General features: G+C 48.8%; 1 protein-coding gene across 4 annotated transcripts in view; it reads left to right on the plus strand.

Moving 5' to 3' along the window:
* TDRD12 (tudor domain containing 12) overlaps positions 1-23,267 on the plus strand; it is a 269,251-nt gene that overhangs the window by 214,102 nt on the left and 31,882 nt on the right. For all 4 annotated transcript variants that reach the window (XM_068261508.1, XM_068261507.1, XM_068261506.1 and 1 more), the window contains exons 26-28: positions 9,775-9,959; positions 16,905-17,106; positions 22,894-22,986. In XM_068261508.1, coding sequence (XP_068117609.1) covers positions 9,775-9,959; positions 16,905-17,106; positions 22,894-22,986 — 480 coding nt within the window. The remainder of the gene's footprint in view (positions 1-9,774; positions 9,960-16,904; positions 17,107-22,893; positions 22,987-23,267) is intronic.

The raw sequence follows: 23,267 nt of genomic DNA on the forward strand, positions 1-23,267 counted from the left end.
GCCTGCACCGCTTCACTACAGTCCTCAGCAGCGAGATCTGAGAGGCGGTAACAGGATAGGATCTCACACATGTGCGCCTGCACCGCTTCACTACAGTCCTCAGCAGGGAGATCTGAGAGGCGGTAACAGGATAGGATCTCACATGTGCGCCTGCACCGCTTCACTACAGTCCTCAGCAGCGAGATCTGAGAGGCGGTAACAGGATAGGATCTCACATGTGCGCCTGCACCGCTTCACTACAGTCCTCAGCAGCGAGATCTGAGAGGCGGTAACAGGATAGGATCTCACATGTGCGCCTGCACCGAGTCACTACAGTCCTCAGCAGCGAGATCTGAGAGGCGGTAACAGGATAGGATCTCACATGTGCGCCTGCACCGCTTCACTACAGTCCTCAGCAGCGAGATCTGAGAGGCGGTAACAGGATAGGATCTCACATGTGCGCCTGCACCGCTTCACTACAGTCCTCAGCAGGGAGATCTGAGAGGTGGTAACAGGACAGGATCTCACACATGTGCGCCTGCACCGCTTCACTACAGTCCTCAGCAGGGAGATCTGAGAGGCGGTAACAGGATAGGATCTCACATGTGCGCCTGCACCGCTTCACTACAGTCCTCAGCAGCGAGATCTGAGAGGCGGTAACAGGATAGGATCTCACATGTGCGCCTGCACCGCTTCACTACAGTCCTCAGCAGCGAGATCTGAGAGGCGGTAACAGGATAGGATCTCACATGTGCGCCTGCACCGCTTCACTACAGTCCTCAGCAGGGAGATCTGAGAGGCGGTAACAGGATAGGATCTCACATGTGCGCCTGCACCGCTTCACTACAGTCCTCAGCAGCGAGATCTGAGAGGCGGTAACAGGATAGGATCTCACATGTGCGCCTGCACCGCTTCACTACAGTCCTCAGCAGCGAGATCTGAGAGGCGGTAACAGGATAGGATCTCACATGTGCGCCTGCACTGCTTCACTACAGTCCTCAGCAGTGAGATCTGAGAGGCGGTAACAGGATAGGATCTCACATGTGCGCCTGCACCGCTTCACTACAGTCCTCAGCAGCGAGATCTGAGAGGCGGTAACAGGATAGGATCTCACATGTGCGCCTGCACCGCTTCACTACAGTCCTCAGCAGCGAGATCTGAGAGGCGGTAACAGGATAGGATCTCACATGTGCGCCTGCACCGCTTCACTACAGTCCTCAGCAGCGAGATCTGAGAGGCGGTAACAGGATAGGATCTCACATGTGCGCCTGCACCGCTTCACTACAGTCCTCAGCAGTGAGATCTGAGAGGCGGTAACAGGATAGGATCTCACATGTGCGCCTGCACCGCTTCACTACAGTCCTCAGCAGCGAGATCTGAGAGGCGGTAACAGGATAGGATCTCACACATGTGCGCCTGCACCGCTTCACTACAGTCCTCAGCAGGGAGATCTGAGAGGCAGTAACAGGATAGGATCTCACATGTGCGCCTGCACCGCTTCACTACAGTCCTCAGCAGCGAGATCTGAGAGGCGGTAACAGGATAGGATCTCACATGTGCGCCTGCACCGCTTCACTACAGTCCTCAGCAGCGAGATCTGAGAGGCGGTAACAGGATAGGATCTCACATGTGCGCCTGCACCGAGTCACTACAGTCCTCAGCAGCGAGATCTGAGAGGCGGTAACAGGATAGGATCTCACATGTGCGCCTGCACCGCTTCACTACAGTCCTCAGCAGCGAGATCTGAGAGGCGGTAACAGGATAGGATCTCACATGTGCGCCTGCACCGCTTCACTACAGTCCTCAGCAGGGAGATCTGAGAGGTGGTAACAGGACAGGATCTCACACATGTGCGCCTGCACCGCCTCACTACAGTCCTCAGCAGCGAGATCTGAGAGGCGGTAACAGGATAGGATCTCACACATGTGCGCCTGCACCACTTCACTACAGTCCTCAGCAGCGAGATCTGTGAGGCGGTAACAGGATAGGATCTCACACATGTGCGCCTGCGCCGCTTCACTACAGTCCTCAGCAGCGAGATCTGAGAGACGGTAACAGGATAGGATCTCACACATGTGCGCCTGCACCGCTTCACTACAGTCCTCAGCAGCGAGATCTGAGAGGCGGTAACAGGATAGGATCTCACACATGTGCGCCTGCACCGCTTCACTACAGTCCTCAGCAGCGAGATCTGAGAGGGGGTAACAGGATAGGATCTCACACATGTGCGCCTGCACCGCTTCACTACAGTCCTCAGCAGGGAGATCTGAGAGGGGGTAACAGGATAGGATCTCACACATGTGCGCCTGCGCCGCTTCACTACAGTCCTCAGCGAGATCTGAGAGGAGGTAACAGGATAGGATCTCACACATGTGCGCCTGCGCCGCTTCACTACAGTCCTCAGCAGTGAGATCTGAGAGGCGGTAACAGGATAGGATCTCACATGTGCGCCTGCACTGCTTCACTACAGTCCTCAGCAGCGAGATCTGAGAGGCGGTAACAGGATAGGATCTCACACATGTGCGCCTGCACCGCTTCACTACACCGCCTCAGCAGCGAGATCTGTGAGACGGTAACAGGATAGGATCTCGCACATGTGCGCCTGCGCCGCATCACTACAGTCCTCAGCAGTGAGATCTGAGAGGCGGTAACAGGATAGGATCTCACATGTGCGCCTGCACCGCTTCACTACAGTCCTCAGCAGCGAGATCTGAGAGGCGGTAACAGGATAGGATCTCACACATGTGCGCCTGCACCGCTTCACTACAGTCCTCAGCAGTGAGATCTGAGAGGCGGTAACAGGATAGGATCTCACACATGTGCGCCTGCGCCGCTTCACTACAGTCCTCAGCAGGGAGATCTGAGAGGTGGTAACAGGACAGGATCTCACACATGTGCGCCTGCACCGCCTCACTACAGTCCTCAGCAGCGTGATCTGAGAGGCGGTAACAGGATAGGATCTCACATGTGCGCCTGCACCGCTTCACTACAGTCCTCAGCAGCGAGATCTGAGAGGCGGTAACAGGATAGGATCTCACAGATGTGCGCCTGCACCGCCTCACTACAGTCCTCAGCAGCGAGATCTGTGAGGCGGTAACAGGATAGGATCTCACACATGTGCGCCTGCACCACTTCACTACAGTCCTCAGCAGCGAGATCTGTGAGGCGGTAACAGGATAGGATCTCACACATGTGCGCCTGCGCCGCTTCACTACAGTCCTCAGCAGCGAGATCTGAGAGACGGTAACAGGATAGGATCTCACACATGTGCGCCTGCACCGCTTCACTACAGTCCTCAGCAGCGAGATCTGAGAGGCGGTAACAGGATAGGATCTCACACATGTGCGCCTGCACCGCTTCACTACAGTCCTCAGCAGCGAGATCTGAGAGGGGGTAACAGGATAGGATCTCACACATGTGCGCCTGCACCGCTTCACTACAGTCCTCAGCAGGGAGATCTGAGAGGGGGTAACAGGATAGGATCTCACACATGTGCGCCTGCGCCGCTTCACTACAGTCCTCAGCAGCGAGATCTGAGAGGAGGTAACAGGATAGGATCTCACACATGTGCGCCTGCGCCGCTTCACTACAGTCCTCAGCAGTGAGATCTGAGAGGCGGTAACAGGATAGGATCTCACATGTGCGCCTGCACTGCTTCACTACAGTCCTCAGCAGCGAGATCTGAGAGGCGGTAACAGGATAGGATCTCACACATGTGCACCTGCACCACTTCACTACAGTCCTCAGCAGCGAGATCTGTGAGACGGTAACAGGATAGGATCTCGCACATGTGCGCCTGCGCCGCATCACTACAGTCCTCAGCAGTGAGATCTGAGAGGCGGTAACAGGATAGGATCTCACATGTGCGCCTGCACCGCTTCACTACAGTCCTCAGCAGCGAGATCTGAGAGGCGGTAACAGGATAGGATCTCACACATGTGCGCCTGCACCGCTTCACTACAGTCCTCAGCAGTGAGATCTGAGAGGCGGTAACAGGATAGGATCTCACACATGTGCGCCTGCACCGCTTCACTACAGTCCTCAGCAGTGAGATCTGAGAGGGGGTAACAGGATAGGATCTCACATGTGCGCCTGCGCCGCTTCACTACAGTCCTCAGCAGTGAGATCTGAGAGGCGGTAACAGGATAGGATCTCACACATGTGCGCCTGCGCCGCTTCACTACAGTCCTCAGCAGGGAGATCTGAGAGGTGGTAACAGGACAGGATCTCACACATGTGCGCCTGCACCGCCTCACTACAGTCCTCAGCAGCGAGATCTGAGAGGCGGTAACAGGATAGGATCTCACATGTGCGCCTGCACCGCTTCACTACAGTCCTCAGCAGCGAGATCTGAGAGGCGGTAACAGGATAGGATCTCACAGATGTGCGCCTGCACCGCCTCACTACAGTCCTCAGCAGCGAGATCTGTGAGGCGGTAACAGGATAGGATCTCACACATGTGCGCCTGCGCCGCTTCACTACAGTCCTCAGCAGCGAGATCTGAGAGACGGTAACAGGATAGGATCTCACACATGTGCGCCTGCACCGCTTCACTACAGTCCTCAGCAGCGAGATCTGAGAGGCGGTAACAGGATAGGATCTCACACATGTGCGCCTGCACCGCTTCACTACAGTCCTCAGCAGCGAGATCTGAGAGGGGGTAACAGGATAGGATCTCACACATGTGCGCCTGCACCGCTTCACTACAGTCCTCAGCAGGGAGATCTGAGAGGGGGTAACAGGATAGGATCTCACACATGTGCGCCTGCGCCGCTTCACTACAGTCCTCAGCAGGGAGATCTGAGAGGCGGTAACAGGATAGGATCTCACATGTGCGCCTGCACTGCTTCACTACAGTCCTCAGCAGCGAGATCTGAGAGGCGGTAACAGGATAGGATCTCACACATGTGCACCTGCACCACTTCACTACAGTCCTCAGCAGCGAGATCTGTGAGACGGTAACAGGATAGGATCTCGCACATGTGCGCCTGCGCCGCATCACTACAGTCCTCAGCAGTGAGATCTGAGAGGCGGTAACAGGATAGGATCTCACATGTGCGCCTGCACCGCTTCACTACAGTCCTCAGCAGCGAGATCTGAGAGGCGGTAACAGGATAGGATCTCACACATGTGCGCCTGCACCGCTTCACTACAGTCCTCAGCAGTGAGATCTGAGAGGCGGTAACAGGATAGGATCTCACACATGTGCGCCTGCACCGCTTCACTACAGTCCTCAGCAGTGAGATCTGAGAGGCGGTAACAGGATAGGATCTCACATGTGCGCCTGCACCGCTTCACTACAGTCCTCAGCAGCGAGATCTGAGAGACGGTAACAGGATAGGATCTCACACATGTGCGCCTGCGCCGCTTCACTACAGTCCTCAGCAGCGAGATCTGAGAGGCGGTAACAGGATAGGATCTCACATGTGCGCCTGCACCGCTTCACTACAGTCCTCAGCAGGGAGATCTGAGAGGTGGTAACAGGACAGGATCTCACACATGTGCGCCTGAACCGCCTCACTACAGTCCTCAACAGCGAGATCTGAGAGGCGGTAACAGGATAGGATCTCACATGTGCTCCTGCACCGCTTCACTACAGTCCTCAGCAGCGAGATCTGAGAGGCGGTAACAGGATAGGATCTCACAGATGTGCGCCTGCACCGCCTCACTACAGTCCTCAGCAGCGAGATCTGTGAGGCGGTAACAGGATAGGATCTCACACATGTGCGCCTGCACCACTTCACTACAGTCCTCAGCAGCGAGATCTGTGAGGCGGTAACAGGATAGGATCTCACACATGTGCGCCTGCGCCGCTTCACTACAGTCCTCAGCAGCGAGATCTGAGAGACGGTAACAGGATAGGATCTCACACATGTGCGCCTGCACCGCTTCACTACAGTCCTCAGCAGCGAGATCTGAGAGGCGATAACAGGATAGGATCTCACACATGTGCTCCTGCACCGCTTCACTACAGTCCTCAGCAGCGAGATCTGAGAGGGGGTAACAGGATAGGATCTCACACATGCGCCTGCGCCGCTTCAATACAGTCCTCAGCAGTGAGATCTGAGAGGCGGTAACCGGATAGGATCTCACATGTGCGCCTGCACTGCTTCACTACAGTCCTCAGCAGCGAGATCTGAGAGGCGGTAACAGGATAGGATCTCACACATGTGCACCTGCACCACTTCACTACAGTCCTCAGCAGCGAGATCTGTGAGACGGTAACAGGATAGGATCTCGCACATGTGCGCCTGCGCCGCATCACTACAGTCCTCAGCAGTGAGATCTGAGAGGCGGTAACAGGATAGGATCTCACATGTGCGCCTGCACCGCTTCACTACAGTCCTCAGCAGCGAGATCTGAGAGGCGGTAACAGGATAGGATCTCACACATGTGCGCCTGCACCGCTTCACTACAGTCCTCAGCAGTGAGATCTGAGAGGCGGTAACAGGATAGGATCTCACACATGTGCGCCTGCACCGCTTCACTACAGTCCTCAGCAGTGAGATCTGAGAGGCGGTAACAGGATAGGATCTCACATGTGCGCCTGCACCGCTTCACTACAGTCCTCAGCAGCGAGATCTGAGAGACGGTAACAGGATAGGATCTCACACATGTGCGCCTGCGCCGCTTCACTACAGTCCCCAGCAGCGAGATCTGAGAGGCGGTAACAGGATAGGATCTCACACATGTGCGCCTGCGCCGCTTCACTACAGTCCTCAGCAGCGAGATCTGTGAGATGGTAACAGGATAGGATCTCGCACATGTGCGCCTGCGCCGCATCACTACAGTCCTCAGCAGTGAGATCTGAGAGGCGGTAACAGGATAGGATCTCACATGTGCGCCTGCACCGCTTCACTACAGTCCTCAGCAGCGAGATCTGAGAGGCGGTAACAGGATAGGATCTCACATGTGCGCCTGCACCGATTCACTACAGTCCTCAGCAGCGAGATCTGAGAGGCGGTAACAGGATAGGATCTCACATGTGCGCCTGCACCGCTTCACTACAGTCCTCAGCAGTGAGATCTGAGAGGCGGTAACAGGATAGGATCTCACATGTGCGCCTGCACCGCTTCACTACAGTCCTCAGCAGCGAGATCTGAGAGGCGGTAACAGGATAGGATCTCACACATGTGCGCCTGCACCGCTTCACTACAGTCCTCAGCAGGGAGATCTGAGAGGCGGTAACAGGATAGGATCTCACATGTGCGCCTGCACCGCTTCACTACAGTCCTCAGCAGCGAGATCTGAGAGGCGGTAACAGGATAGGATCTCACATGTGCGCCTGCACCGCTTCACTACAGTCCTCAGCAGTGAGATCTGAGGGGCGGTAACAGGATAGGATCTCACATGTGCGCCTGCACCGCTTCACTACCGTCCTCAGCAGCGAGATCTGAGAGGCGGTAACAGGATAGGATCTCACATGTGCGCCTGCACCGCTTCACTACAGTCCTCAGCAGCGAGATCTGAGAGGCGGTAACAGGATAGGATCACACATGTGCGCCTGCACCGCTTCACTACAGTCCTCAGCAGCGAGATCTGAGAGGCGGTAACAGGATAGGATCTCACATGTGCGCCTGCACCGAGTCACTACAGTCCTCAGCAGCGAGATCTGAGAGGCGGTAACAGGATAGGATCTCACATGTGCGCCTGCACCGCTTCACTACAGTCCTCAGCAGCGAGATCTGAGAGGCGGTAACAGGATAGGATCTCACATGTGCGCCTGCACCGCTTCACTACAGTCCTCAGCAGGGAGATCTGAGAGGTGGTAACAGGACAGGATCTCACACATGTGCGCCTGCACCGCCTCACTACAGTCCTCAGCAGCGAGATCTGAGAGGCGGTAACAGGATAGGATCTCACACATGTGCGCCTGCACCACTTCACTACAGTCCTCAGCAGCGAGATCTGTGAGGCGGTAACAGGATAGGATCTCACACATGTGCGCCTGCGCCGCTTCACTACAGTCCTCAGCAGCGAGATCTGAGAGACGGTAACAGGATAGGATCTCACACATGTGCGCCTGCACCGCTTCACTACAGTCCTCAGCAGCGAGATCTGAGAGGCGGTAACAGGATAGGATCTCACACATGTGCGCCTGCACCGCTTCACTACAGTCCTCAGCAGCGAGATCTGAGAGGGGGTAACAGGATAGGATCTCACACATGTGCGCCTGCACCGCTTCACTACAGTCCTCAGCAGGGAGATCTGAGAGGGGGTAACAGGATAGGATCTCACACATGTGCGCCTGCGCCGCTTCACTACAGTCCTCAGCAGCGAGATCTGAGAGGAGGTAACAGGATAGGATCTCACACATGTGCGCCTGCGCCGCTTCACTACAGTCCTCAGCAGTGAGATCTGAGAGGCGGTAACAGGATAGGATCTCACACATGTGCGCCTGCACCGCTTCACTACAGTCCTCAGCAGTGAGATCTGAGAGGCGGTAACAGGATAGGATCTCACATGTGCGCCTGCACCGCTTCACTACAGTCCTCAGCAGCGAGATCTGAGAGGCGGTAACAGGATAGGATCTCACACATGTGCGCCTGCACCGCTTCACTACAGTCCTCAGCAGGGAGATCTGAGAGGCGGTAACAGGATAGGATCTCACATGTGCGCCTGCACCGCTTCACTACAGTCCTCAGCAGCGAGATCTGAGAGGCGGTAACAGGATAGGATCTCACATGTGCGCCTGCACCGCTTCACTACAGTCCTCAGCAGTGAGATCTGAGAGGCGGTAACAGGATAGGATCTCACATGTGCGCCTGCACCGCTTCACTACAGTCCTCAGCAGCGAGATCTGAGAGGCGGTAACAGGATAGGATCTCACATGTGCGCCTGCACCGCTTCACTACAGTCCTCAGCAGCGAGATCTGAGAGGCGGTAACAGGATAGGATCACACATGTGCGCCTGCACCGCTTCACTACAGTCCTCAGCAGGGAGATCTGAGAGGTGGTAACAGGACAGGATCTCACACATGTGCGCCTGCACCGCCTCACTACAGTCCTCAGCAGCGAGATCTGAGAGGCGGTAACAGGATAGGATCTCACACATGTGCGCCTGCACCACTTCACTACAGTCCTCAGCAGCGAGATCTGTGAGGCGGTAACAGGATAGGATCTCACACATGTGCGCCTGCGCCGCTTCACTACAGTCCTCAGCAGCGAGATCTGAGAGACGGTAACAGGATAGGATCTCACACATGTGCGCCTGCACCGCTTCACTACAGTCCTCAGCAGCGAGATCTGAGAGACGGTAACAGGACAGGGTCTCGCACATGTGCTCCTGCACCGCTTCACTACAGTCCTCAGCAGCGAGATCTGAGAGGCGGTAACAGGATAGGATCACACACATGTGCGCCTGCACCACTTCACTACAGTCCTCAGCAGCGAGATCTGTGAGGCGGTAACAGGATAGGATCTCACACATGTGCGCCTGCGCCGCTTCACTACAGTCCTCAGCAGCGAGATCTGAGAGGCGGTAACAGGATAGGATCACACATGTGCGCCTGCACCGCTTCACTACAGTCCTCAGCAGTGAGAGCTGAGAGGCGATAACAGAATAGGGCGTATCACCCGGCATCAATGACACCCGGTGTATAAGACGATCCCTGACTTTTCAGATGATTTTCAAGAGTTAAAAAGTAGTCTTATACGCCAGAGTATACAGTGCTTCTTTTAAGTTGGCCAATAAATGGTTTCATCCTGATTCAGAACTTTGTACCATGATAAAGGCTGAACTTTGTGTGCTCCTGCGTGTGTTGCACTGCTGTTTGACACCCTGTTATCTTTCAGGTGCTCCCTGTGTGTATTGTAGACGCAGGCCGCTTCTATGGGCGTATAGTGACGGAGGATGACCCCTATGAGCAACTTGCTGCTGAGCTCGATAAGTATTATGACCTAGCTGAGAACAGAGTGCCTGTGGGTGAGGTGAAGACTAATCACCTGTATGCTTTCAGCGACGTCCCTGCTTATCACAGGTAACCATGTACTGAGATTTGGAGGAAATTCAGAATTACATGTTTGCTCTAAAACATTAAACAGAATAAAAAGAGAATATGAAACCACAGAAGACTGCTCTGATGTCATTTGAAGACATTATTTTTTCTTATAAAAGATGAGAATGCTCAGGATTACACAATGTCACAGCTGGACAGACACTTGTGTAGGTGTTCTCCCCCACAGCAGGGGCGTCGCTACCCCAAAGATCAGTGGCACGTGCCTCGGATCTATTCTGGGGTGCCCCGGATGTCCCCCAGGCAGAGTCAGCTGTGGTGCCTCAATGGCGGGCATACTGGGAGCTGTGGTGCATCAATTGGGGCTTTGCTGGGTGCCGTGGCACCTCTATGTAGGCAAGCTGGGTGCTGTGATACATTTTTAGGGGACATGCAGGGAGCTGTGTGTATTGTTTAAAGAAGTTCTGTGGCATGCTAAAATACGAACAAGCTGACCCTTACCTGGGGCTTCTATTGGCCCCCTGCAGCTGTCATGTCCTGTGCCGTCCTCCGATGCTCCGTTCCCCGCCACCGGTCCTGGTCTAAACGCGCGTGTAATTACACTGTGGCTGCGCTCCCGTGCGCATTATCGGGAACTTACTGTGCAGGCGCAGTACAAGATAACTTCATACTGCGCAGTAAGCTCCCGATGCCTTGCACGGGAGCGAGCACTATTTGTTTGTTAAGACGTATATTGGACCGGCGGCAATAGAAGCCCCAGGTAAGTGTCAGCTTGTTTGTTTTTTAGAATGCCAAAGAACCCCTTTAAGAGAAAATAAATATGGCAGCCTCCTTATTCTTCTCACTTCAATTGTCCTTTTAGTTCATGTAAATTTGGTTCCACCCATGACCACACCCACATTCTGGTGCATGGCCACACCCTTTTTCCGACTGGAGTGTACAAAGTTCCCCAGTTCTCTTAGGATCCTAGCAATGCCCCTGTCCCAAAGCTACTATAATAAGTATTGTCAGGAAGGAGCTGGCTGGCATTAACATGTGCCAACCAGCATATGGAGGTAACCTCTACCAGATATCCTACTGATGACATCCGAACAGCAAAATAGTACTTTTATGCCTTTATTTTTAATATTTAGCATATTTTTTAGTGACTGGTATTCCGTTTTAAAGCAGACTTGAATTAAAAAATGTAACTGTAGATAGAAAATAAACACATTGTTTCACTTACCTGGGGCTTCCCCCAAGCCCCCAGCAGCTGTCCTGTCCCGTGCCGGTACTGCCCGAGCCTCCGTTCTCCCGCTCCGTCCCGTACCTCGACTTGTAAGTCGATGCCAGCGCAGCCCTGCTAAGCGTATCCTTTCTTCGCGTTTCCCTCTGCAATAGCGGGGAACGCGAAGAAAGGATACGCGTGGCCCGGTGGCGAAACCGAAAGTAGCTGGCGGCCGGAGAACGGAGGCTCGGCACGGGACAGGACAGCTGCTGGGGGCTTGGGGAAGCCCCAGGTAAGTGAAACAATGTGTTCATTTTCGATCTAGTTCCGCTTTAATCTAATTGCTATAACACTCTTTTTGCTTTTTACTACAGTTGAAGGGTGAGTTGTTTTGACTCCGCCCCTTCATATGTTCAGTAACTTTGTAACGAGACGGTATGAACGCTACTATAGTTCTATCCCATAATAATGTAACAGTGTTGATTCAGTGACTCTCCAGGTTATCCTCTGCCTCATGTACAGTACGGCCTCATACACATGCTAGAGGGATCTCAGCCGAGGCGGTCGGTAATTAGTAAGATATGTGTCACCGCTGATTCCTACTTAAAGGAATACTATCGATACCCAAGTGTTCTAAAATGACAGTGTGCAAATAATGTCTAAGTAGCTGTGTAAACATTTTCCCACTTTTCATGTTAAATATCAGAGGCAAAAGCTGTAATTTATTGAGGGTAGGATTTAGCTATATTAGGACAAATCAATTGCAGAAGGGGTGTCTGCTTCAATGCACAGCCAGAGTTGCATATCAGACTACAGAAAGCAAATATCAAACATATCAAAATCGAACAAATCAAACTCTGAAAGCAAAAACAGTATGAAAAGCTGTGACAATTCGTTACATTTCCTCTGCTCTCTTCAGACACTTCGGTCAGAAACACAGGACACAGGAGCTGCAGCTGTTGGGAGCTCTCTCTTTCTGTCACACACAGAGCTACACATAGTTAACTGATCAAGTGTGAGGGGAATTTCCCCTCTCCTCATGGCTCAGTCAGCCCTCAGTTTTGGCATCAGTAAAGTTTGAAAGTATTTTGGTAACAGTAAAGAATGAAGTTGCTACTAAAATGTATACACCAGTACTTAGCAGCACTTCCCAAACAATTCCTGTGTCAATTGAAAAAAGTATGTGAATCAATAGTATTCCTTTAATGCCGGTATGATAGACTTAAAGTGTACCAGAGATCATAAGATACACAGAACCTATACTTACCCGGGGCTTCCTCCAGCCCCATAAGCACTCCGTCCTCCCGCGGTCTGCCGTTCAGCCTCGATCAGCCCAGTATCATAGAGCATTTCTCCTGGATATTTAAGCGACAGGCGTTTGGGGAGATGAATTTAATCTGGTTGGTACCCATGTATCAACCATCAGTACCTAATGCAGGGGATGCCTCTGTGAGAAGGGAGGGGGAGACAAAGCCCCGGCTTACTTTCCTTTCCCAAACGCATTCCTCACCATTCACTCTCAACCAATACTCATAACAAAACCTAAGCCCCAGTTGGGGCCCTAACACATCCACCCACATGTACCACATGCCGGCCCTAGCTGGCTCCAAATTCCTCTGGATACTATCCACTGTGTCCTCCCCTGGACAGACCAAGTCTCCTTTAAAGGGAACCCTCACCCTTTGATAATAGCCATTCTCCTTGGCCTACTGAGGAGGAGACTATACGGTGACGCAAACACCCAAGTGCCCCCAACTGCCTGGATCCCCGGGAAACTAATCCTCTTTCTTTTCTTTCTCCCCTCCTCCCTTCTACCCTTGTAAATGATGGCCTCGTTTATTGATCGTAGCAAACCTTATTTCCCCTCCAGGGGCGCCACCAGGGCCCAACTTGCGTCGGCCAACTGAAGGCGTGCAAATACGCCCCATCGAAAGGGAAAGAGAAGAAGAAAAACAAAACACCCTATCTGTCTGATAGCCCCTAGGCCCGGTTTCCTGAGAGGCTGGTGCGGGATCGGGATCTGCCCGCCGCTGGTCACTACCACCTCTACCTTCCCCAACAGCTAGCTGGTACCGTCCCGCATCTCCCCACTATCCAAGTTCTTCAAATAACATTAAGGGGGTATGTCTGAGTGAGATTCCCCCCCCCCCCCCATGCATTTGCAAGAGGTGGGCGGGGGCAGCCCTGGCCCCCCACATCTCCACAATTTTTATATAAGACTTGCCTTTATATCGTCACTGTAAGACCGTGTGAATTTGATCATCCATTCACCCCTCACAAAGCTCCCATTGTTTACCCCCCCCCCCATGTCCACTTCTCACGTAATAGTTTCACAGATGAACCAAGCACACAGGGTTCAAATCATCGCATATACCCTTCCCCACCCCACAGGTCCGCGTGGTGTCTGAGCGCCGCCGGTGTCCCTCGCCGCCTGTCGTCATGACGACAGCCGGCAATCTCACTATAGGGTTACAGTGCCACTTGGAGGACGGAAGGAGAAGTAAATGCTTCATGTGGCAATTATATGGTTTGTTGCTCAGCAGCGTAATTGGTGTGAAAGGACCCTTAGAAACAAGTTTTTCAAGCAGGAATCAGAATATATTTCAACTTGTTTAATATCCGTATTTGCACAGAGCAACTGCTTATTTTACTGTATATACTAGAGGTGCATGCCAGTATTAGAAGATGGGGTTAAAATCAACAATACAGGTATAGAATACTGATCGGGTTTGAATTTTGGTATACTTTTAAAGGGATATGATTATAAACAAAGAACACGCGCTATTTCCAAAATGATCTATTTAATCTATAGTTTCCTCCAAATATACATATAAAACTTCATAAAAATCACACTCCTAAAATAGCCACTTTCTTAAAATGAACATTCATACTCCACAATCAATCCCACAGAACACCATGCACTTGTCAAAGATGGCACACGCTGATATGCCGTGTACATATAAAGACTGCACCTCCGCTGTACGTTGCTATCGGCAGTTCTCACTAAGGCATAAAAAATGTCAGTTCCAACAGTTCTTTCCAAAAATAGATCGTAGTGTAGGATCCTACCTTAAGAAAAAAAGTGCTGGTCGACCTTATGATTTTACAAAACCTCTATTCCGGAAAGTGGATGGGTCCGCTTTAGTGGATTTATCCCATGCGGCATATACTAACAGTCACGTTTAAGAGCACCTTCTTAGAACTTGATTTCACGGCAAACTACATTTGCTTTGGGTACCTCTGAATCATGGAAGCTCCTCTCCCGGATTTTCGAGCTGTGCACTCAGCCGGGTACTTCAGAGCTTCTCTCTCCGGTCAGCTCTCGGCGTTGCTCAGTAGCCTACGTCACTTCCTGCTGGCAAGTCCAGTGTGACGCTCGCTCTCTGTCCCAGCAAGCCTAGAGCGGCTTCTTCGGCTTCGGCTTGCTGGGACAGAGAGCGAGCGTCACACTGGACTTGCCAGCAGGAAGTGACGTAGGCTACTGAGCAACGCCGAGAGCTGACCGGAGAGAGAAGCTCTGAAGTACCCGGCTGAGTGCACAGCTCGAAAATCTGGGAGAGGAGCTTCCATGATTCAGAGGTACCCAAAGCAAGTGTAGTTTGCCGTGAAATCAAGTTCTAAGAATGTGCTCTTAAACGTGACTGTTAGTATATGCCGCATGGGATAAATCCACTAAAGCGGACCCATCCACTTTCCGGAATAGAGGTTTTGTAAAATCATAAGGTCGACCAGCACTTTTTTTCTTAAGGTAGGATCCTACACTACGATCTATTTTTTTAAAGAACTGTTGGAACTGACATTTTTTATGCCTTAGTGAGAACTGCCGATAGCAACGTACAGCGGAGGTGCAGTCTTTATATGTACACGGCATATCAGCGTGTGCCATCTTTGACAAGTGCATGGTGTTCTGTGGGATTGATTGTGGAGTATGAATGTTCATTTTAAAGAGAATCTGTATTGTTAAAATTGCACAAAAGTAAACATACTAGTGCGTTAGGGGACATCTCCTATTACCCTCTGTCACAATTTCGCCGCTCCCCGCCGCATTAAAAGTGGTTAAAAACAGTTTTAAAAAGTTTGTTTATAAACAAACAAAATAGCCACCAAAACAGGAAGTAGGTTATAGAAAATACATAGAAAATACATAGAAAATACATCCATACACAAGCAGGATGTATACACCCTTCCTTTTGTATCTCAAGAGATCATTGTGTGTTTCTTTCCCCCTTCTGCTCTCATGCACTGAAGTTTCAGGCTGCTCTTTTCTTCTTGCAAACAGCTTTGCCCTTGTCTGTAATCCTCAGTATGTGAAAGCCCAGCCAGCTCAGAGGACGATTTATCCAGCTTGTAAAAGATAAGAGAGAAGAGAGAATCTGCCATAATCTAAATAACACACAGGCAGTGTGCAGAGAGGGGCCTGGAGGGGCGAGATTCATCACAGAACCACAACACTGAAGAACTTGGCAGCCTTCCAGACACAGGCCGACAAGTCTGACAGGGGAAAGATACATTGATTTATTACAGAGACTGTTAGTAGAAAGTTCTGTAGTAAGCCAGAACATATTAGAATAGCTTTTGGAACTTGTAGGATGATAAAAAACAGGATGCAATTTTTGTTACGGAGTCTCTTTAAGAAAGTGGCTATTTTAGGAGTGTGATTTTTATGAAGTTTTATATGTATATTTGGAGGAAACTATAGATTAAATAGATCATTTTGGAAATAGCGCGTGTTCTTTGTTTATAATCCTATCTCTAATTTTTTGAGGGTTTTTGGGATCACCCCTTTTGGAACGTGCAGCTTAATAGACACAATTTCCCTAGCGCCTACTTCTGTTGATATATATATATATATATATATATATATATATATATATATATATATATATATATATATATATATATATATATATATATATATATATATATATATATATATATATATATACTTTTAAAGGGAGCCTGAGGTGAGTGACATGGAGGCTGCCATACTTCATACTGTATATACTTCATACAGCCATACATTTCCTTTTAAACAATACCAGTTGCCTGGCAGTCCTCCAGATCCTGTGTCTCTAATACTTTTAGCCATAGACCCTGAATGAGCACATGCTGATCAGGTACTCTGATGCAGAATTTACTGGATTAGCAATTTGCTTGTTCCAGGGTATTGACTCAGACACTGGGTATTCCATAATATCAACAGTGCTGCCAGGCAATAGGCATGGTTTACAAGGAAAGAAATAGGACAACCTACATTTCACTCTCACCTCGGGTGTCCTTTAAAAGTGAACCAGAGACAAAGCACCGTCATGTATTTTACAATATATATCAGTGGGAACATTAGAGAAAACGCCTACCCTGCTCTTTCATCCTTCACTGCTCAGCCTGCTTGTTATCAGCCCTGATAAAATCCCTGACTGAGCATTCAGTCTGGCTCTGTTCAGGAATCATTATAGTTGAGTCTGTCTTCTCTGATGTCTTCAAGCCCAAGCCTGCCCCCTTCTGGCTCTGCTATAATGACTCGGCTATCATTCCTGAGCAAAGCCAGACTGAATGCTCAGTCGGGGATTTTATCAGGGCTGATGAGCAAGCTGAGCAGTGAAGGATGAAACAGAGAGCAGGGCAGGTGTTTTCTCTAATGTTCCCACTGATATATATGGTAAAATACATGAGGATGCGTCATCTCTGGTTCACTTTAAGCACAGCAACCAGTATAAATGCAGTAACACTTCAAAAGATCTTCTGTCTCCTCTTGTTGACAGGGTTTTGGTGTTAAAGACTCAGGCTGTAGCTGGTATTGTGTATTGCAATGTGCAGTTCATCGACGAGGGGGGAATTGACCATGTTCCTGGATATAAGCTGCTGCAGCTGCCTCTGATGTTTCAGTGTCTTCTGCCGCAGTACGTGGAGTTCATCATCTGCCGGGTGAAACCGCTCGATAGTGAGGAGACCTGGGATCCTAAGGTGAGCCGTGAAAGTCTCACTGGCAAATAGGAATGACTGTATTTTGAAGCTATATGAAGCCTTGTTTTACTGAAAGTAGACTGAACTGTCACAGAGGTGCCAGAGTAGTATAAAAGCAATTAAAAAACATTTTAAGGGACCCTGAGCAGCGCGTGAAATTAGAGTACACTTACCTGGGGCTTCTTCCAGCTCACCGTAGGTGGCGAGGTCCCCCGGCGCCGCCCTGGCTCCTCTCCTCCTTCCAACGCCGCCCCCCCCCCCCCCCCCCCCCCCCGGGAAGAGCCGGCCCAACTCCTGGCCTGGGTGACGCCGGTAATGGGGGCCGGCCGAGGCAGAAGGAGAGGAGCCAGGAGGACGCCGGGGGACCTCGCCGCCTACGGTGAGCTGGAAGAAGCCCCAGGTAAGTGTACTGGTTGTTTTTTTTTCTAATTTCACGCACCGCTCGGAGTCCCTTTAAAAAGAGGAGGTAGAATTACCTCCTCCTCCAAATTGTTTGTTTTTAATACACAACACTTTATTTCATAAATACTCCACAGTTTGCAACACGTTTCGCAGGTTTCATCTTGCTTCATCAGGCAGTGAAAGGAGTAATAACAAGACTGGGTCTGTAATAGAGCCAAAGGTCTCTGTGGAGTATTTATGAAATACATTGTTTATTAAAAACCAAAGATTTTTGTTGTCTTCTTGGAGGAGGCAAGTCCACCTCTACACCCATATCAAACGGTTTTTAATTGCATTTATACTACTCTGGCGTCTCTGTGACACAGTTCAGTCTATTGTCTAGTCCACCCTTGGTAGAGGGGTTTTTCCCCATATTTCCAATCTACAGAGAGTGACTTCTTAACCTGGGTGGGGTCAGGGCTAATCTCCCCACCTGCTAATACAGTGGGTGCCTTTACAGTAGCCATGGTTAGTGAGTGTTCATTTACTTTGTTTTAATTTGCTTTAGTATCTTGGCATACTGCAGCTTATTGGGCTCTGTGTCCTTATTTTTATGTTTTTACTGAAAGGCTAAACTTGTCTGGGTCAGTGCTATACATGCATCTAATCTTGTGATTAGAGCCCTTCTTGTTGGTCACGGGATTAGTGGCATCATTCTCAGAGGTACGCAAACTTTTTGTTTTTTTCTTCTCATAGCTTGGACTGCTCCATTTAAAGTGCTCCAAGCACCTGGCCCTAAAAAATTATTAAATGAACCTTCTGTTTTAGAGCCTATAAGGGAGGTTCAAATCAGAAATCTGCCTTCTTAAAGTGTACCAGAGATGACCTGTGACGTGATGTAATAGACATGTGCATATACAGTGTCAAGCATACAGACACTAAGGGGTTTGTTCACACTACAAGAGCTTTTTAAGCGCTAGTGATTTTGAAAAGCTCTTGCTAATGTAATGCTATGGGGGATTTTTACAAAACCACATCACTGTAGTGTGAACACACACATAGGATAACATTAGCAAGAGCTTTTAACCACTTCACCACTGAGGGGTTTTACCCCCTGACCACCAGAGCAATTTTCACCTTTCAGCGCTCCTTCCATTCGTCTATAACTTTATCATTACTTATCACAATGAAATGAACTATATCTTGTTTTTTCCGCCACCAATTAGGCTTTCTTTAGGTGGGACATTATACCAAGAATTATTTTATTCTAAATATGTTTTAATGGGAAATAGGAAAACATTTGGGAAAAAATTAATTATTTTTCAGTTTTCGGCCATTCTAGTTTTTAAATAATGCATGCTACTGTAATTAAAACCCATGAAATGTATTTGCTCTTTTGTCCCGGTTCTAAAACCGTTTAAATTATGTCCTTATCACAATGTTTGGCACCAATATTTTATTTGGAAATAAAGGTGCATTTTTTTTAGTTTTTCATCCATCCCTAATTACAAGCCCATATTTTATAAAGTAACAGTGTTGTACCATCCTGACATAAATCTTTAAAGAGTTCAGTCCCTAAGGTAACTATTTATGTATTTTTTTTAATTGTACATTTAAAAAAAAAAGTGTGGGAGGTAATGAGTTAATTTTTTGTGTATAACTAATTCATTTCTATGTGAAAAATGTTTAGGGTGTAGTTTTACTATTTGGCCACAAGATGGCTAACTTTTAGTTTGTTTAACTTTTTTTCTAATGCGACTTCCAAGCGTCCTTCCGGACGCTTGGAGGAAGTAGTAGGAGGCTGGGTAATTTTTTTTTTTTCACAATGATCGCGCTGCTTAGCGGAAAAGCAGCGGATCATTGCGGGGCTTACATCAACGAACGGGAATGGATTTTCCCGTTCATTGATCTCCGGGCGAGCGGCCGGCGGCGTGTTTACCCGCGGGAATGCGCGCTACAGCGAGCGGGAGCGCGGAAAGTACGGATTTCTCCGTCCCTGGGGGTTAAAGGATGGAAAAAGGGACGGAGAAATTCATACGGGCGGGGGTAAGGTGGTTAAAATTACTAGCACTTAGAAAAGCTCTTGTAGTGTGAACCAGGCCTAATGCTGCACTCCTTTTTCTTTTTTTCCCTGCCTGAGAGAGTTTATAATCAGCTATGGAACTGACAGTTTTTCTCCAGTCAGGAACCGGTCAGCTCACTGATAACAAATTACAGCTATAAAACTTTCCTAACCAGATACCTGGGATTTTTAATGTGAGAGAAAAAGGTCAATAGTTCATGCATTTTCACTCTGGGACTCTTGGGACACTGCAATTGAGCAGAGACTATGAAACATTACATCTGCTTTGTAAAAGTTTGTACATAAAATAAAGGCTTGAGATTTCTAAAAAGTCATTTTTAGGAGTAGGACAGATCCAATTGTTTCTCATTAGTTTATTTTCATCTCTTGTTCACTTTAAGATATAATTTGTGATTATTCAGAATGGAGTGAGCATATTAGGCCTCCCACAATGCTTCACTGCTGAACATGAAATTCATCCCTTTGTTGAAAGCTAAACAAACCTCCAGAACCTCTGGAATGCAATGATGATTCAGCTTGTTAATTGGACAGAGCCACACTAATCCCAACTTGCATACAGACTGTTTCAGTATGGTTGAACCTCATCAGTGCATGGCATGGATTATTGTAGCTCTATGGGGTAGGACTTGAAGCACCCAGAGTTAGATTTCCCAGCAAGCTAATGGTGAACCAGGGGCGTTCATAATACAGTGTTCGGCGGGAGGGCTTGGGGGGGTTGTGTTGGTGCTAATGTCTTCCGGAGTTCCATTTGTTGTAACTACATGAAATATTTAAGTGAATCCAATGATTAACCACTTCAGTCTATCTGGACGAGAGCTCTCACTTACAGGACTTGAGGGGATGACTTGAAACATCGAAAAATCGCGGCTTTTCAGAGAAGTTGCCGGTTTTTCTTATGGAGACATAGATCAATGAATGGAAACTGTGTTCCCATTCATTGATCTCTGGGGCAGCGGGAGCGCGCGCGCGCGTGGTTCAGCGGGAGCAGGGCAGATTATCTGGAGGGATTTATCCATCCAGATAGACCTTAAGTGGTTAAAGGGAACCAGAGATGAACGTTTCACACAAAATAAACATATTAGTCGATAGCTTGTAAAGAATAAATGCTCTACCTGATAATTTCGCCACTCTGGTGTGCCTTTTTAGTGTTTTTTTATCCATTATTGCTCCAGGAAAAATCCAATATGGCCGCCAGCTCATATCCCTTCTGCTTCCGGGTTATGAGTTGTTCTGGATGTGCTGTATAGGCTATATGAGAAAGGCTGCTGCAGCCTTTCATCTGTGTGCTTTCATTTTGGTATGATGTGCAGCTGCCTGTTGGAAGTGTCTCTCATAGGAATGAAATTGCAGTCATCATCATTATCTATGCAGACAGAGAACACAGATCATAATGCAGCCACACTTGTCTGTTTCAGAGCTTCTCTCTCAGCAGCAGCAGCCTCTCCAATGTCATCACAACTCTCAGTATGCAAAGCAGGAAATCTGAGCCAGGAGATGGCAGGCTTGGGCTTGAAAAGACTCCACAGAAGAGTGACTCAGCTATAATGATTCCAGGTCAAACCTAGACTGAGCCAGTCAGGGATTTTTATCACAGCTGCTAATAGACTAATTAAGCAGATAGAAACTAAAAGCAGGGTAGGTGTTTACTGTCATGTTCCCACTGATAAATGGAATAAAATGCATGAGGTTGCTTCGTCTCTGGTTCTCTTTAAGCAAATCACCATTTTCAAGCAATATAGGAAAGAAAAAGGATTTTTCTGCTGCTGAAAAGCGTGAAATAGTTGAATGCCTTGGACAAGGTATAAAAACCTTAGATCTTTAAAAAAAAAAAAAAAAAATATAAACTTGAAGGAAATCTTTAGGCAAAATGAAAAAAGCAGTTTAACTCACCTGCGGCTTCTTGCAGTCCCCTGGACTCATCCTGTGCCCACGATGTCTGATCTCGTCTTTCTGGCAAGCAGCGGCCGGTTACGCGCCTCCTCATCGCAGTCCTGTGGCCGGGAGCATTCTGCGCAGTACACGAAAATCACTACCTGCACAGAGTGCTCCTGGCCACGGGACTGCGATCAAGAATGCTCCTTATATGGAACATCCTTATATGGTTTCTTATATGCAACAGGTAATAAACCTTGTTGGGCAGGTGACCATAGCCTTATAGGGAAAGGTGTCCGAAGACCGAACCCAAGATCCCAATCAGGGCATATGGGGCCCCTCAGGACTATTTGTGAACTTATCTGATCGAGCTGCAAGACATCTGGGCATTTGACCATCATTCTGTATCTAAGAATCTATTCATTAACCTCCTTAGCGGTAACCCCGTGCTGGACACTGGGTAAGCCGCGCAGGAGGATTTCTCAGGCCCCGCTGGGCCGATCTGCATAATTTTTTTTTCTTTTTTTATACAATCGTATATCGTGTTACTTACGATCGCCTGCGCCGATTCGCCGCTACCCCCTCCCCGAGGTGCCCCCCCCTCCCCGAGACCCGTGCGCTGCCTGGCCAATCAGTGCCAGGCAGCGCTGAGGGGTGGATCGGGACTTCCTCTGACGGCATGACGTCAGTGACGTCATCGCGCGCGGAAGCCCTCATGGAAATCCCGTTCAGAACGGGATTTCCGGATGGGCATACGCGCCGGCGGTGATCAGCGTGTACGGGGGGACGCCGCAGGGAGGGGGGAAGCATGTAGCTAGCGCTAGGCTAGCTACATGCTAAAAAAAAAAAAGAAGAAAAAAAAAGTTAAATCATACCGCCAGGGAGGTTAAATGCTATATTTTACATCTAAATGTCCTGTCATTGAATTATTTGTATGTGCTCTGCAACTGTGAACCTACTACAAAAGGGTGCTCTGTTAATATGTAACCTAACCTGTTACAATGTTTTTGATTGGAATCGCTTTTGATTTCAGTAAACATGACCTCCTAATGCTGCAAATTCAACAAATGACCATTTTAAGTTCTTTACAACCTACAAAAAGTTTTGTAACTGTTGTGCGTATTAATTTTGAACAGTGCATTTTTAAAAAACATACCGTTATTAGGTGGTTTGTTCATTCAGTCATATTCAAATGATACTCTTAATGGTTGATAAATCAAAAATCATGCTGACTGCCTCTTGCATGGACTATTTAGGAAAATCCTAGAATATAAGAAAATATAATTTGCATGATGATTTTTAATGCGTTGTGTGTATATATGTAGTGTGAGCAATAAACTTACTTTACTTTGCTGAAAAAAAATATAAGCCCTTTCTGGATTATTTTATTAGTCGCACACGAGTCTAGAAAGAAGGTGATAGCTAAATGATATTGTGTTATGTTTTGTCAGGTGACTCGCCTCATTAGTAGAAGCATCAGGAAGAAGCAACACAAGGCCAAGGTGGTTTTGAATCTTGGGAAGACCTACTGGCTGGACCCCATGGTGAGTAGCCAACCTATCTGTATTGTCTTATTATTGGGTTAGCGTGGGTATTATAATCCTGAATAGTGCAAATCACACAGTGAGAAGCTGAACTTTTCTTCCTTGTGCCATATCAGTAGAGACCTTCTGGCATTCGCCTAGGGTGCCACCTGCTGGATGTGCTGCTGTATGGAATTCTCATTCATAGACGCAAGCTACACCAAGAAGAGCTTGGTTAGATGAGTAGCATAGAGAACAAGGACCGGGCAAAAACATCAGATGTGCTCAGACACCAAGCCAGT

The sequence above is a fragment of the Hyperolius riggenbachi genome, chromosome 11 (assembly GCF_040937935.1).
Source record: "Hyperolius riggenbachi isolate aHypRig1 chromosome 11, aHypRig1.pri, whole genome shotgun sequence".
NCBI classification, from domain to species: domain Eukaryota; kingdom Metazoa; phylum Chordata; class Amphibia; order Anura; family Hyperoliidae; genus Hyperolius; species Hyperolius riggenbachi.